General features: G+C 43.7%; 1 protein-coding gene across 2 annotated transcripts in view; it reads left to right on the plus strand.

Moving 5' to 3' along the window:
• Stard9 (StAR related lipid transfer domain containing 9) overlaps window positions 1-14245 on the plus strand; it is an 85209-nt gene that overhangs the window by 6052 nt on the left and 64912 nt on the right. For both annotated transcript variants that reach the window (XM_051144467.1, XM_051144468.1), the window contains exon 3: window positions 1532-1648. In XM_051144467.1, the coding sequence (XP_051000424.1) occupies window positions 1532-1648 (117 nt within the window). The remainder of the gene's footprint in view (window positions 1-1531; window positions 1649-14245) is intronic.

The following is a 14245-nucleotide window of genomic DNA, read 5'->3' on the forward strand; positions in this document are numbered from 1 at the left end:
CCCTCGTAGTGCGGAAGATGCATGAGAGTTCCTTTGTGGACCTTGAGCCGGGGAGGTGACCACTGCGGCAGTTTGCTTGTGTTGTAAGTCAGCATTCCCGGGGGGAACTGAGGAGGCTGAGGAAGAGTGAGGGTCACCTAGACCCCAGGCCTCAGAGCACACCCTCTCTGGTGTTACTTCTGTGATACAATTTGTTTCCTCTTGTCCTTAGCTCTTGTGAAAAAGAGAATAATCACTGCCAAAGTTTGAACGGGACAAAGGGCCCTTTCACCCCTCCGTCCCCTTACTTACCTCTCCTGCCCAATCACTTCAGCCGTTTTGCTGTAAGATCGCATACTTCTGGGTCTAGAGAATAAAGCTTGGCCAAGAGCAAACTTTAAAAAACAATATTTATTATTTTATGTGTATGGGTGCTGTGCCTACATGTATGTCTGTGGGTACCACGTGTGTGCCTCCTGCCTGCCCTAGGAGGCCAGAAGAAGCCATCAGATTCCCTGGGCCTGGAGTTACAGATGGTCATGAGCTGCCATGTGGGTGCTGGGAATCAAACCCAGGACCTTTGGAAGAGCAACCGGTGCTCTTAATTTCTGAGCCATCTCTCCAGCCCCCAGGAGTAAGGTTAGTTTGCCTTCTACACATCTCCCCAGCTGTTGACTTTCTTAAGGTCGGTTTACCTAGAGACAAGCTCTTACTTGTGAGGGCCACGTTCTTCTGTGGTTTTTGAGTGGCTAATGTCAGAGATGGTTTTTCCTTTTCAAACTTTATTCTTGTATAAAATGTGTATTGGCGGGGATATTTCCTTTTCGTCTTTATCTGGGCATTCTTAGCTATGCATGCCTACAGATCGTGGTTTTGAAGCCATTTTACACCCGTGAAGTAGGAATTGGGGGTACCCATTCTTGAGCTGCTGCTTCTCTCTGGAGAGGATGGAGGAGATCTTTGAAAGAGGCATGGTCTCTTAGGGAGATCGTTGTCACCTGAATGCCAGAGTTTACATTTAAATATTAAGCCTAGGCATTTTTATGTGGAACGCCATTCTCCCTAGCACCCAGAACTCAGCGCAGTTCCTTGTTTTGGCCCCACCCTCCTCTGCCTTCGGCCACTAGATTATTCCTGGCTGTTCCATCTCGTACTATTTCCAAGTCCCTGGGGGTACATTTCTGAAGGAGCTCACTGACAGCTCCAGACCGGTGAAATCCGTTGGACCCAGGGACTGTGCTACTCATGTGGTCGGTATCCTCTGCAGAAACACTTCAGGAAGAAATGAGTGATGAAGATGTCCTTTCGCAGAGGCTTCCTCTCCCGATCTGTCCTCTAGCTCATGTGTTTGTCAGCAGGCACATGCTTCTGTCCTAGGCATCTTTAGTTCTCAGGGTTGTTATTCCTAGTGAGATGGAGACAGGTGTTTCCTCTCTTCTTTTGACATTAGTCCAGGTCTCTGTGATTACAGGAGAACGTCACCAAGAACCACTCACTGTCCAGATTCCAGTGGTATGACAGGGGAGACACTGGATTCTGTGTTTCATTTTAGGTGGACAGTCGATCAGAGAGCTTTGGAGACACCCGGGAGAAGGTTCTGGCATTTGGCTTTGACTACTGCTATTGGTCAGTCGACCCGGAGGACCCTCAGTACGCGTCTCAGGAAGTGGTAATGTCATCTTCCCTCCATTCCCCTTCTTATAGATATTCTCTGTAGATTTACTTTTCAAGATGATTATGGCAGTGGCAGGCTGGAAGTACTCTAGTTAGTACTTTAAACTTTGAAAAAAAAATCTCAAAAAAAAAAAAAAAAAAAAAGAAAAGAAAAGAAAAGAAAAAGAAAAAAAATCTCAGTGTAAACTGGCTCTCAAGAGGAAAACACTAATGCATTGTGGACCATTTAAAGTTATTTCCAGCCAGGTGTGGTGGCGCTTGTCTTTAATCCCAGCACTCAGGAGGCAGGTGGATCTCTGTGAGTTCTACACCTGTAGACCTCTGTGAGGTCTACAAAGTGAGTCCAGGACAGTCAAGGCACCCTGCCTCAAACAAACAAACAAAAAACACAAAAACAAATCCAAAAAACAAATAAAATTATTTCCATGATAGCATTGTCTCCTTGGTTTTTATAACTGGATACTGAGATAAATTAGCATGCAATCTGGGTGATGGCTGCCTTTTATGTTAGTTAGTGGCATCAGTTTTTCAAAAAATGACTCAGAGGTGGGAAAAGACTGCTTGGTGAGGGTATGGGAGCTTGGCTAGTGTCCGTTTCCAACTTGGGCCTCAGTGTGATTCGTGTGGGGGTTAGTGCAGACCATCGTCTGCTGTTGAAATAGGTCAGCGCGGCTCACCTCAAACAGGGCCTTGAATCGTGTGCAGCAGGACTGAGGAATCCCAGCAGCTAATGTGTATGTTTATGCTCCTACACAGAATGCGAAAGGGATAGCTAGCTAGTCAGCCAGGCGGCAAGAGTGTAAGAGGTGACCGCCAATGAGGACTAAGGCTCAGCTGGCTGAAGGTGTTACTGGTCATCTTTTCTATACCTTGTAGGTTTATCTGTTTCTTTTTCAAGTTGCCAAGGCAACTAGAGGTCTGGCCAGTGCATCTTTATGGTGTCTTTGTTTCTGGGAAGCAGTAGCATAGCATTGTATTGGTTGAGCACTGTAGAAGGTTATGCTTTCAGTCCCTATAATCGCAGCAAATCTTGCTAGACCACAGAAACTCTCACACTGCAGTTAGTAGGGTATTTTGTGACAATCTAACCCTAGAGGAAAAAAACCACGCACGCGCATGCACGCGCGTGCACACACACACACACACACACACACACACACAGGCATGGTGGCATGTATCTGTGCAAACTTGTATGGCGAATCTGTGAATATAAATTATCCTTTTCAGAGTTATGGAATGATACATAAGACCTTATTTTTATTTTTAGTTATTTGTGTAGTGTGTCTGAGTGTGGGTTTGTGCACTAGTGCAGTGCCCCTAGAGGCCAGAAGAGAGTGTCATATCCTCTGGAGCTGGAGTTACAAGCAGCTGTAAGCCTTTGGACATGGATGCTGGGGTTCAAACTCAAGTCCCCTGTAAGAGCAGTTTGTGTTCTTAACCTCTGAGCTGAAAGGCGTGTGCCACCATGCCCGGCTGGACTCACTTTGTAGACCAGGCATTTTAATCCCAGCATCCGGGAGGCAGAGGCAACGATCTATGAGTTCCAGGCCAGCCTGGTGTGCACGGTGAGTTCCAGGTCAGCCAGGGCTACATGAGACCCTGTCTCAAGGAAAGGAAGGAAGGAAGGAAGAAAAGAAAAGAATAGGGAGGTGGGGGGGTGAGTTCACCAGAGAATGATACGCTGATGACTAGGGAAAGTGAAGGGATCGCACACCCGCCTTTATTCCATGTTACAAGCTTCCTATTGTTTTTACTTTTTAAGATTACATTTATTTGTGGAGAAGGCGTGTGTGTGTGCTCTAAGGATGCCAAAGAGCAACTTTTAGGAGTCTTTACTCCTTCCACCATGTAGGTCCGAGGGATCAAACTCAGATCAGGCTTGGTAGCAAAAGACTTTACTTACTGAGCCAACTCCACAGCCCTAAGACAGAGTCTTTCTTTCTTTCTTTTTCTTTTTTTTTCTTTACCAAGACAGGGTTTCTCTGTGGAGCCTTGGCTGTCCTGGACTTGCTTTGTAGACCAGGCTGAGCGAGGCTCACAGTGATCTGATCTGCCTGCCTCTGCCTCCTGTAAAAGGCAGCACTACCACACTGCCAGGCTTCTAAGGCAGATTCTTAAGGAAGTTCTTTGTTGATCTGAATTGTATTTATACCCTTTTAAAAATATTTGGGGGCTGGAGAGATGGCTCAGAGGTTAAGAGCACTGGCTGCTCTTTCAAAGGTCCTGAGTTCAATTCCCAGAAACCACATGGTGGCTCACAACCATCTATAATAAGATGTGGTGCCTTCTTCTGGTGTTCATGTGTACATAAGTAGAACACTGTATACATAATAAATAAATAAATACATAAATAAATAAATTTTGTTTTAATTGGAATTTCAGCCAAAACTTTTCTTCAAAATTGATCTCTTTTTCCTAGTGTAAATCTATACTAATGCTAATCTGTTTCTGCTCTGAGATTAGACCCAGATGTGAATTAAAGTGGAGATACTAGTTTGCTATCTTACTTTGGAAAAGCTACTTAACCTTTCTGTGTCCTATTTTTATTAGTTATGTGTATGTGTATGTGTGTATTGTTACCATTTTTGTGGTAGTGTATATCTCAGAGTTATATGATGAAGGAATTGTTAAAGAAATTCTGTTAGGGGGCTGGAGAGATGGCTCAGCAGTTAAGAGTACTGACTGCTCTTCCAGAGGTCCTGAGTTCAATTCCCAGCAACCACATGGTGGCTTATCACCATCTGTAATGTGATCTGATGAGCACTGTATGCACAATAAATAAATAAATCTTAAAAAAAAAGATATTGTGTTAAATGCCTACCTAGTAAGTATTAGGTCCTCCTGCAGGGCCTAACATCAGGTAGAAATGAGAGTTTTATGTGGTGTGACTAAAATCCTGTTGTGCTGAGCGACTGTTCTTTTACAGCACATGAGAAGCCAGTGCACATGTTTTCTACCCCTTCTTTGAGGCTGGGTATTCCTCCTGGGACCAGCATGTTCCACTTGGAAAACTCAGCTAACTTCCTCCTGCTGATGAGCAAGTGTTGGGGCGGGAGTTCTCTGCTCACACACATTGTATTTGCCCTATTGTATGTTTGTAAATTTTTCCATGAGGGATTTAGCTCAGCTCTACCCACCAGGAACGTAGTGGCTGTTCACAACAAACCACACTGAGTCGACACAAAGCATGCCCTGCCTTTTTCAAAGCAATCGCCTCTACTCTCCTGGGAATCTTCATCTTAAAATAGTTTATTTCGCTAAAACACATTACCCAAACATTTGTAACTTTTCCAGATTTGAAAATCCTGTGGGTTTTCTCTCTACAACCACCGAATCTAGAACTAAAATTACAGCAGTAAAGCGATGTGGCTGCTGGTGTTTTGATGTTTCTTTGATCTTTGTAGTTCACTGAATAACGAACACCACACAACAACACGGAGTATGGCACTGCAAGCCTTTCAAAAGGAGCGAGAGAGGAAAGAAAACAGAGGGAAGGGAGAGGAAGGGGAGGGCGGGAGAAAGGGAGGGAGGAAAAAAAAAGGAGACACTAGATTCCCCCCACTTTGGGACTTTGAGAATGTCAGAAACCTGGAGCAGCTTGGGAGAGGAACCATACTTTCCCTAGAACATGACGGTAGGCGAGGGACACAGTAAAGGACCCACCAGAGTGACCACTCCATGGAGTAGACTTTTATTGTGGATAAGAAAGAGAACACACTGGGCGGTGGTGGTGCACGCCTTTAATCCCAGCACTTGGGAGGCAGATCTCTGTGAGTTCGAGGCCAGCCTGGTCTACAAAGTGAATCCAGGACAACCAACGCTACACAGAGAAACCTTGTCTCGGAAAAAAAAGAAAGAAAGAAAGAAAGAAAGAGAACACATTCACTCAGGACTTTATCTGCTCCCCAGAGGTCCTGACTTTGCTGGGTAACTGAGAGGACCTTGACTTCTGGTCTTCTGCTTTCACCTCTGGAATGCAAACTTTTTTTTTTTTTCCAAGACAAGGTTTCTCTGTGTAGCCCTGGCTGTCCTGGACTTGCTTTGTAGACCAGGCTGGCCTCAAACTCACAGAGATCTGCCTCCCAAGTGCTGGGATTAAAGGCGTGCACCACCACACAAAAAAGCAGACTCTTTGTTTTGGTTTTTTGAAACAGGCTTTCTCTGTGTAGCCTTGGCTGTCCTGGACTCACTTTGTAGACCAGGCTGGCCTCAAACTCACAGCGATCCTCCTGCCTCTGCCTCCAGAGTGCTGGGATTAAAGGTGTGTGCCACCACGCCCAGCGAAAGCAGACTCTTAAAAAAAAAAAAAAAAGCATTCAGCATTCAGAACGGATCCTACTACTTTTTCTTAAGTGCCAGGCTCACAAGTTCTGCACAGAGCTACATCCCCAGCCTCATCTTTTGAATCTTGTTGTCCATTATAAGACATCATCCCAGCTGTTTTGGTTGTAGAAGCACAGATGTCAGAGTTTCTCTGCACCCCCTTTTCCTGGCTCACGTATGTGCCGGGGGAACGCAGCCATGAGTGGGTGTCAGAGCATTTTTCTCATGAATATTTGCAGAGCTATGTACATTCCATCCCTTGTGTTGCTTCTCTCCATTCGAGATGGAGACCGAAGTAGAGGGGAGAGAAGTTTATAAGAAAAGGCCTTTTTGTGCAGCAATTGGGTGGGGCTTTGCAGGCCTGAGCACGCACGAGCGGTTCGTTGCAGTTTGTCCCATGTGCCAGCAGCACAGATGCTGGGCTTCTTGAGCATGGCCTTGTGCTGGATTTGGAAGGGATAAGGTCATTCTTTTGGCTTTGTCTAACTTGTTTTCTCCCTTTCTCTAAACTTAGCTGTGACTCTTAGAAGATTAGCTTTTAGATTCATAGAAACATCTGAAGAACAGAGTTTCCTGACACTAGAGGTTGCTGCTGGTGCCAAATTCCTATACAAAAATAGGCAGTGAAACTGGAGAATTCTTTTCAAATACAAAAAGTAGTTTGAAGTGCTTTTTTCTTTCTGTTTTTCCCCTGACTCAAGGGTAATAGGAATTCCTGGTAATACCCAGAGCCTGCAGGTCTAGGCTGAACTGAAGGTGCCTGTGAGGGAGGGATACTTACTTGATAGATGGTTTTTGAGACAGTTGTCCTTGATGGTACCCAGGCATATGCAATGCTGAGAACCCAGGCTCTCACCCTGCTCTTCATACTTGGGCTTGTTCTGAGGGCCAATGGGATTGTCATTTGATTAAAGAAGAAACACTCCATGATGGTGATGACTGCTTTGAAGGGTCTTTGTGGAAAAGTGATTTGGAAAAATCATCTAAACAAGAGTAGAAAGTAGATCTTAAAACAACAACAGCAACAAAAACAAAAACAAGCAAACAAAACTCAGGTCTGGAGGAAAGGCTCAGCTGTTATTCCCAGCCCCCACATGGCAGTTCACAGCTGTCTGTAACTCCTGTTCTAGGGGGATCTGATACCCTCACACAGACATACATGCAGGCAAAATACCAAAGTACATAAAAGAAAATAAATAAATTATAAAAAGTAAAGTGGGTGGTGGTGGTGGTGTGGGCCTTTAATCCCAGCACTTGGGAGGCAGAGGCAGGTGTATCTTTCTAAGTTTAAGGTCTGTAAGTTCCAGGACAGCCAAGGCTACCCAGAAAAACCCTGTATTGAAAAACCAAATGAAACCAACCAACCAAAAAACAAACAGGGACTGAAGAGATGGCTCAGAGGTTAAGAGCACTGTCTGCTCTTCCAGAGGTCCTGAGTTCAATTCCCAGCCACCACATGGTAGCTCACAACCATCTATAATGTGATCTGATGCCCTCTTCCAGTGTGTAGGCATTCATGCAGACAGAATACTGTATACATAATAAATAAATCTTTAAAAAACGAACAAACAACCCCCCAAACCCTTTTTTATTTATATATGCATGCCACTGAGTTCATGTGGAGCCAGAGGACAACTTTGCAGAGTCGGATTTTTTCCTTCTCCCCTTATCTGGGTATTGTGCAATGGACTGAGGTGGCTAGGCTGGTGTGGCAAGAGCCCTTTTGTCTGGCTGGCCCCAAAGGTAGCCTTTTAAATAAAGTATCTATATATCAATCACAGTAGACAGTTGCATCCAAGCTGACTTCCCCAGTAGAAGCCTCTTGCTCAACCTTCCTAGGTGTAAATCTTCTCCCTTCTCACTTGTGGAGCAAGCCTGGTCCAAGTCATCGCTGTTTCAATAGTCTCCTGTTTAGAGAGCCAGCCCAGCTGATCAACAAAAGGCCCCTTCTTTTGGGGGAGTTGGGAAAGACGTCATTTCTTAGCATAGGTGGGCCTTGAACTTTCTGTATTCCTGCTTTGATGCTGGAATTATAGGCACACACCAGCACACCTAGCACAAAAGGTATGGAAAAAGAAATGGGACTGATTTTTCTCTCTTCTATGAGCAGCAAAAAATAAAAACAAGATGAAAAAAGAACATGAAAGTGGAAAAGGCAGCCGGGTGGTGGTGGTGTACATCTTTAAACCCAGCACTCGAGAGGCAGAGGCAGGTGGATCGCTGTGAGTTCGAGGCTAGCCTGGTCTACAAAGTGAGTCTAGGGCAGCCAAGGGTACACAGAGAAACCCCTGTCTTGAAAAACCAAAAAAAAAAAAAAAAGCATATGTTCAAAGGTCTTGAGCTTGATTGGGGGGTTGGGGTGTGTGTATATATATATGTGTGTGTGCATGTATGCATATATATATGAAATTGTCAAACAATAAATATAAAGTATTCTTAAAACAAAAAAGAAAACAAAATTATTTTTAAAAAAGATTTTATTTCACCACAGTCTACTATGAACCAGTATTTTTGGGGCCACTTACAGGAATATAGATGCTTTAAGGCAGCTATATTATCTGAAAGCCCATTATAGCATAGAAGACTCAAGAAAGCTGCATTAGTCCTCTGGGTATTGTGCTTACAGGCTCTCAGAATGGCCCAGCGTTTGACACAGCCATATCCCTACCCTTCACACACACAAAACAAAACAAAACAAAAACCCACCACCACCACCACCACCACCAAAACCCAAAAAAACTTTGTAGAGTTAGCTTTTTCCTTTTACCCTTATATGGGCATTATGTGTTGAACGTGTGCGTGTGCAAAAAAAAAAAAAAAAAAATTATATATATATATATATATATATATATATATATATATATATGTACTGTTTGTAGTTTGACTACTTTAGTTTATTCAATTTTGCCTTTTTGTTGACTCTTTATTATTTTTATTTTTTGGTTTTTCCAGACAGGGTTTCTGTGTGTAGCCTTGGCTGTCCTGGACTCACTTTGTAGACCAGGCTGGCCTCGAACTTACAGAGATCCACCTGTTTCTGCCTCCTGAGTGCTGGGATTGAAGGTGTGTGCCACCATGCCCAGCAGACGGGTCTCTGTGAGTTCAAGGCCAGCCTGGTTTACAAAGTGAGTCTAAGACAGCCAAGGCTACACAGAGAAACCTATCTCAAAAAAAAAAAAAAAAAAAGAAGAAGAAGAAGAAGAAGAAAGAAAGAAAAGAAAAAAAAACCCATAATTTTAACTTTTAGTAAAAATAGCATTTTAGAATTGTAAGCAGATCCACAGAGAGGAAAGAGAAAGGATTTGTTTTTATCTTTGTTTTGTTTGCTCTTATTTGGTTCACCTTCTTTTCTCAAACATTCCCTTTAAATGTACATCACATTTGATGTTTCTCTTTTGGAGGTGACAGATAATCACAATGTGGTAAGTATTACGTAGTTTTGCTTGTATATGTACGTAGTATACATGCATATATGCATGTTTGCATGCATGTGTGGCTGGGCAGGCATGTTTACATGTTTGCATGTGTGTGTTTATATGTGCATTGGATGTGTATGTATGAAGTTGACTCAAGTACCTTGCACAATTGTTCTCCATTTTTTTTTTTTTTTGGTTTTTTTTTTTTTTTTTTTTTGAGGTAGGGTCTCTTCTGAGCCCAGGTCCACCAAATCTGCCTAGTCCACCTACGTCGCTTGCCCTAGGGACTCTCCCACTTCTGCTTCTCAAATGCTGGAATTACAGGTAGTGCATATGCCCATCCAACTTTTTTTTTTTTTTTTAAGATTTACTTATTTATCATGTATACCGTGTTCTGCCTGCACACCCGAAGAGGGCACCAAATCTCATTATAGATGGTTGTGAGCCACCATGTGGGTGTTGGGAATTAAACTCAGGAACTTTGGAAGAGCAAACAGTGCTCTTAACCTCTGAGACATCTCTCTAGTCCTGCCCATTCAACTTTTTAATTTAAAAATTTTTTTTAGACAAAGGTGCTGGCACTACAGATTGTGTGCCTCACACTTGCATGGCAAGCACTCTCTCCTTTGAGCTAGTCTCCTCAGTCCCACAATGTAGAAAATAGCACATTTTAACCAAGCATTTGATGAAATTTCAAGAGACAAGTGTACTGGGTGTAATAGTGCCTGCCTTTAATTCCAGCATTTGGAAGGCAGAGATGGATGGATCTCTGTGAGGCCAGCCTGGTCTATGTTATTATGTTATCATTATGTTATGACGTAGTTATTTCCAGGACAGCCAAAGCCTATCTCAAAAAACCAAAGGGGAGTGGGCAGGTACATTTTTATTCTGAGTGATAGCAAGAAAGAGTATAAAAGTCTACTTTGTAAAAAAAAATGATAATAATAAAGAAAAAAAATGTACTTTGTTCATATTATAAAAGATGAGGTGGGAAGAGTGTAAGAGCGGGAGGAGATGAAGATTGTGCTATGATGCTGACATCCAGGCATGGCATGGCCATTGCACTCTGTTTTGTTTTGTTTTTCTAAACAAGCTTTCTCTGTGTAATAGCCCTGGCTGTCCTAGACTCACTTTGTAGACCAGGCTGGCCTCGAAATCACAGAGATCCGCCTGCCTCTGCCTCCCGAGTGCTGGGACTACAGGCGTGCGCCTCCATGCCCGGCTGGTTACTGCACTCTTAAAACTCACTGTAGCTGAGATTGCTTGGACAGAAGCTGGGTCATGTTGAGCCTGACAGAACTGTGTTGTGGAAGGGGTTCATGGGGCCCTGCCCTTACCAAGGATTCATAAGCAGTTAGCAATGGTAGAGGAGGGAGCAGCATTGTCTTCCATGGTGCATGTTTCTGTAATCCCTTGAAAGATAAACAGAAAAGCAGAGGAAAAGACATGAAAGTAGAAGGGGAACTAGTTAGAGGAAGTGAAAGGGAGTTGGTATGAGGGGAAGAAGAAAAGAGAGATTAACAGGGGTGAATATAATTTAAATATATTATGTACCCATATGACTATTTTATAATGAGGCCCATTATCTGTAGTTAATATATGCTAATAAAAACATTTTAAAAATCTGATTCACAATATGACTATTCTCTTTGTGATGAGATCTAAATCTATAGATTCTCTTTCAAAAAATGAGAGAGACATTCTTGCCTGAGACTTGAAATCTCTCTCTCTCTCTCTCTGTCTCTCTCTCTCTCTGTGTGTGTCTCTGTCTGTCTCTGTCTCTCTGTTTCTGTCTCTCTCTGTCTCTATCATCTGTCTCTCCTCTCTCTCTCTGTCTCTCTCTCTCTCTCTGTTCCTTAGATTTCCATAAAGATCATTGGCTTCTCAGAGTATCATGTGACTCACTAATTTAACTTGGAGGTCCCTCTTGAGTTTCATTCCATCCTGTTTTTAACCAGGGATCCGTGGACAGCATGGGGTCTATGATGCCTATGTGTCACCTTAGTGAAAATACTGTGAGGTGTGTTTGTGTGTGTGTATGTGTGTGTGTGTGTGCGTGTGTCTTTTTTGTAATCCAGTTGTGAAGTTTTTGAATGTATACTTTGTAGATATCAGCATCATGTCAACAAATGTCGAGAAATATTCTTTGTACACCATGAAGTCCTGTAACACAGTAGGTGTATGGGTCATCTGGCCAAGGCTGGCCGCAGTCTATTATGTGTGGGCTTCTGTAGGGCCCTGGTTCAGTTGTTTACAAGTCAATAGAAATCTCTCTTCTTGCTGTGTGAAAGGCATAGTGGACAATATTTTTCAACGATGACGAAGCAGGGGAATATGGGCTATTTATATCTCCTCTTGCCTCAAGACTGAATGCAATAAAAGCCTGGACTCCAGTAGTGACCATGTATCCAGGCATCAGTTCTATAGCCCAGCAAGTGTTTGTCTATGGATACAGTGGAAATGCTTTAGTCTAAATTACTTGACTACCTTAGTGGACTTAAGTGTTCTGTGAGGTATAGGCAGTAGCTTATACTCTGGGGCTAGATGTTGACATGTAGCCAGAGATGCTCTATGGGGCTGGGATCTGCACACCAACCCTGTAGTCATTGCGCTGCTCTTTTTTCTTATTTTAACTTTGAGACAGGGTCTGACTATGTTGCCAAGGCTGGTCTGGAACTCACTGCGTGACTCCGATAAACTCTCAGTTTGCTAGCCCTCTTGCCTCAGTCTCCTGGGTGCTGAGATTACAGGCCGACACTTTGTGCTCCTTTTCTTTCCAGTGTGTCGCAGCATTCCTGGCATGCTTTTTTCCAAGGAGGTTTTCTTTTGTCTGTGCTGTACCCTAGGGCATCCAGTTTCAGATCAGAGAGGAACGAGGAACGAGGAATGAATGTAGGTCCTCCAGAATGAATCCAGAAGACCTTTAGTGTATGGTGCTTTTGCCTTTGTTTGTTTTGGAGACCGAGTCCCCTCTGTAGCCCAGACTGGCTTGGAATTAAGATCCTCCCTCCTCAGCCACTCTTTGTTCCAGGAAGATTTGTAAAGCTGGAGTTAGCTTTGTGTAATTTAGAGTCTGAGGGTTGAAGAGGAAGAAGAAGTGGCTTGAGGCCAGTGTGGTTTGAGGTCTTGTGACTAACATGCAGCCTGCCCCTTCTGCAGAGGCTTCACAGCTGGTGGAGGGGTGGGGACGGGGGTGGGGGGGCTTGGCTTTAGGCCGGAAGGCTTAGTGCCAGTGGGATGTCTGAGGCAGATGCTGTACAGATCATCACAAGATCTGTTAAATCAACCCGAAAAATGAGGTGGGCTTAAGTATGAAACCAGTTCACTTGCATCTCCAGGCACCAACATTGTCCTGGAAAGACCCTTCAGACTAAACAAGATTAAAAACAGGAAACGTGCTCTTGGCAGCATAATTAGTGGAAAACTTGTTCTACATAGGCACAATCATCTCTGCTTGCTTTCCTTTCTCTGCATGTATGTGTGGTATGCAGACATGTATGGAGGTTCATATTCATGTGTGTGTGAGTATGTGTGTCTGTGTGAGTGTGTGAGAGTTTGTGTGAGTGTGTATATGTGTGAGTGTGTGAGAGTTTGTGTGTGTGTGTGTGTGTGTGTGTGAGAGAGAGAGAGAGAGTGTGTGTGTGTGTCTCACTGAACCTGGATTCAACTTTGCCTAATTTAGCTGGGAATTCTGTTTTCTCTGCCTGCTTGTTGGGATTACAGGTGGGCTATCTCACCCAGCCAGCTCTTTTGTTCTGAGAACTCAAGCTCTAATTTTCACTTTTGCCTTGTCTGCTGAGCACCCTGCTCATTGAGCCGTGTCTCCAGCACCGTTTCCTTCTATATAAGTATGTCAAATAACACAAAGCAGCTGGTCCTACTTGACTTCCTCTCAGTGCTGCTGGCCTCAATCTGTTACAAACAATGCTATGGAGCTCTTAGGAGCACACTGGAAACAATGCTGTGTGCAAGGCACTGAGCTGGCAACATGCTTCTGAATGAAGTCGAACGCATACAAAGTAATTTAGACAGGATTTAGAGGAAAACTCCAGAACAGCCAAAGTATAATTTTATTCCACATTTTTTGTGAGCATGCTGATTACAGTCCATAGTTATGCATTCATTTATTCATTCTTTCCATAGTTATGACTTCACTTATGTTCACCATGTGACATGTGGGTGCCTTGTCTGAGCCTCAGCTGTAAACGAAAGTCCTTCTACCCAGCATGTCATGGGCTTGCCTAGGGCTTTCTTGTGAATGTGAACCCAGGACATCCCTAGACACAGGGAGCCATAGGACTACTGTCCTTTACCTACTATCCTCATGAGAGCAGTGGGTGTAGGGAAAGTTACATTTAAGAAGAAGGGAAGGAAGGGACAAAGAGTCTACAGGCTAGGAAGGAAATGCTTGTTTGCTTTGTTTTGTTTGTCCTTTCTCCCCAGAAGTGATATGATCGTGTCTAAGTAAATGCTGTGTTGAGGAAGGTTTGGGAAGCCCTAAGACAACGATGGAGACTCTAGCCCTAGCTGTTGCTCACAGCCCTATCTGGCCCAAGGGATGTATTATGAGCATGTTTCTATGGGAGATACTGTGTACCAAAAGGAGCATTATCACCTGGTGTGGTGTAACTCCATTTAAACTATACACACACACACACACACACACACACACACACACACACGTATGTTACATTATTTTTGTTTTGTTTTGTTTTTTGAGACAGGGTTTCTCTTATAGTCCTGGCTGTCCTAGACTCACTTTGTAGACCAGGCTGACCTCGAACTCACAGCAATCCGCCTGCCTCTGCCTCCCGAGTTCTGGGATTAAAGGTGTGCGCCAGCACTGCCCGGCC

The sequence above is a fragment of the Acomys russatus genome, chromosome 4 (genome assembly GCF_903995435.1).
Source record: "Acomys russatus chromosome 4, mAcoRus1.1, whole genome shotgun sequence".
NCBI classification, from domain to species: Eukaryota; Metazoa; Chordata; class Mammalia; order Rodentia; family Muridae; genus Acomys; species Acomys russatus.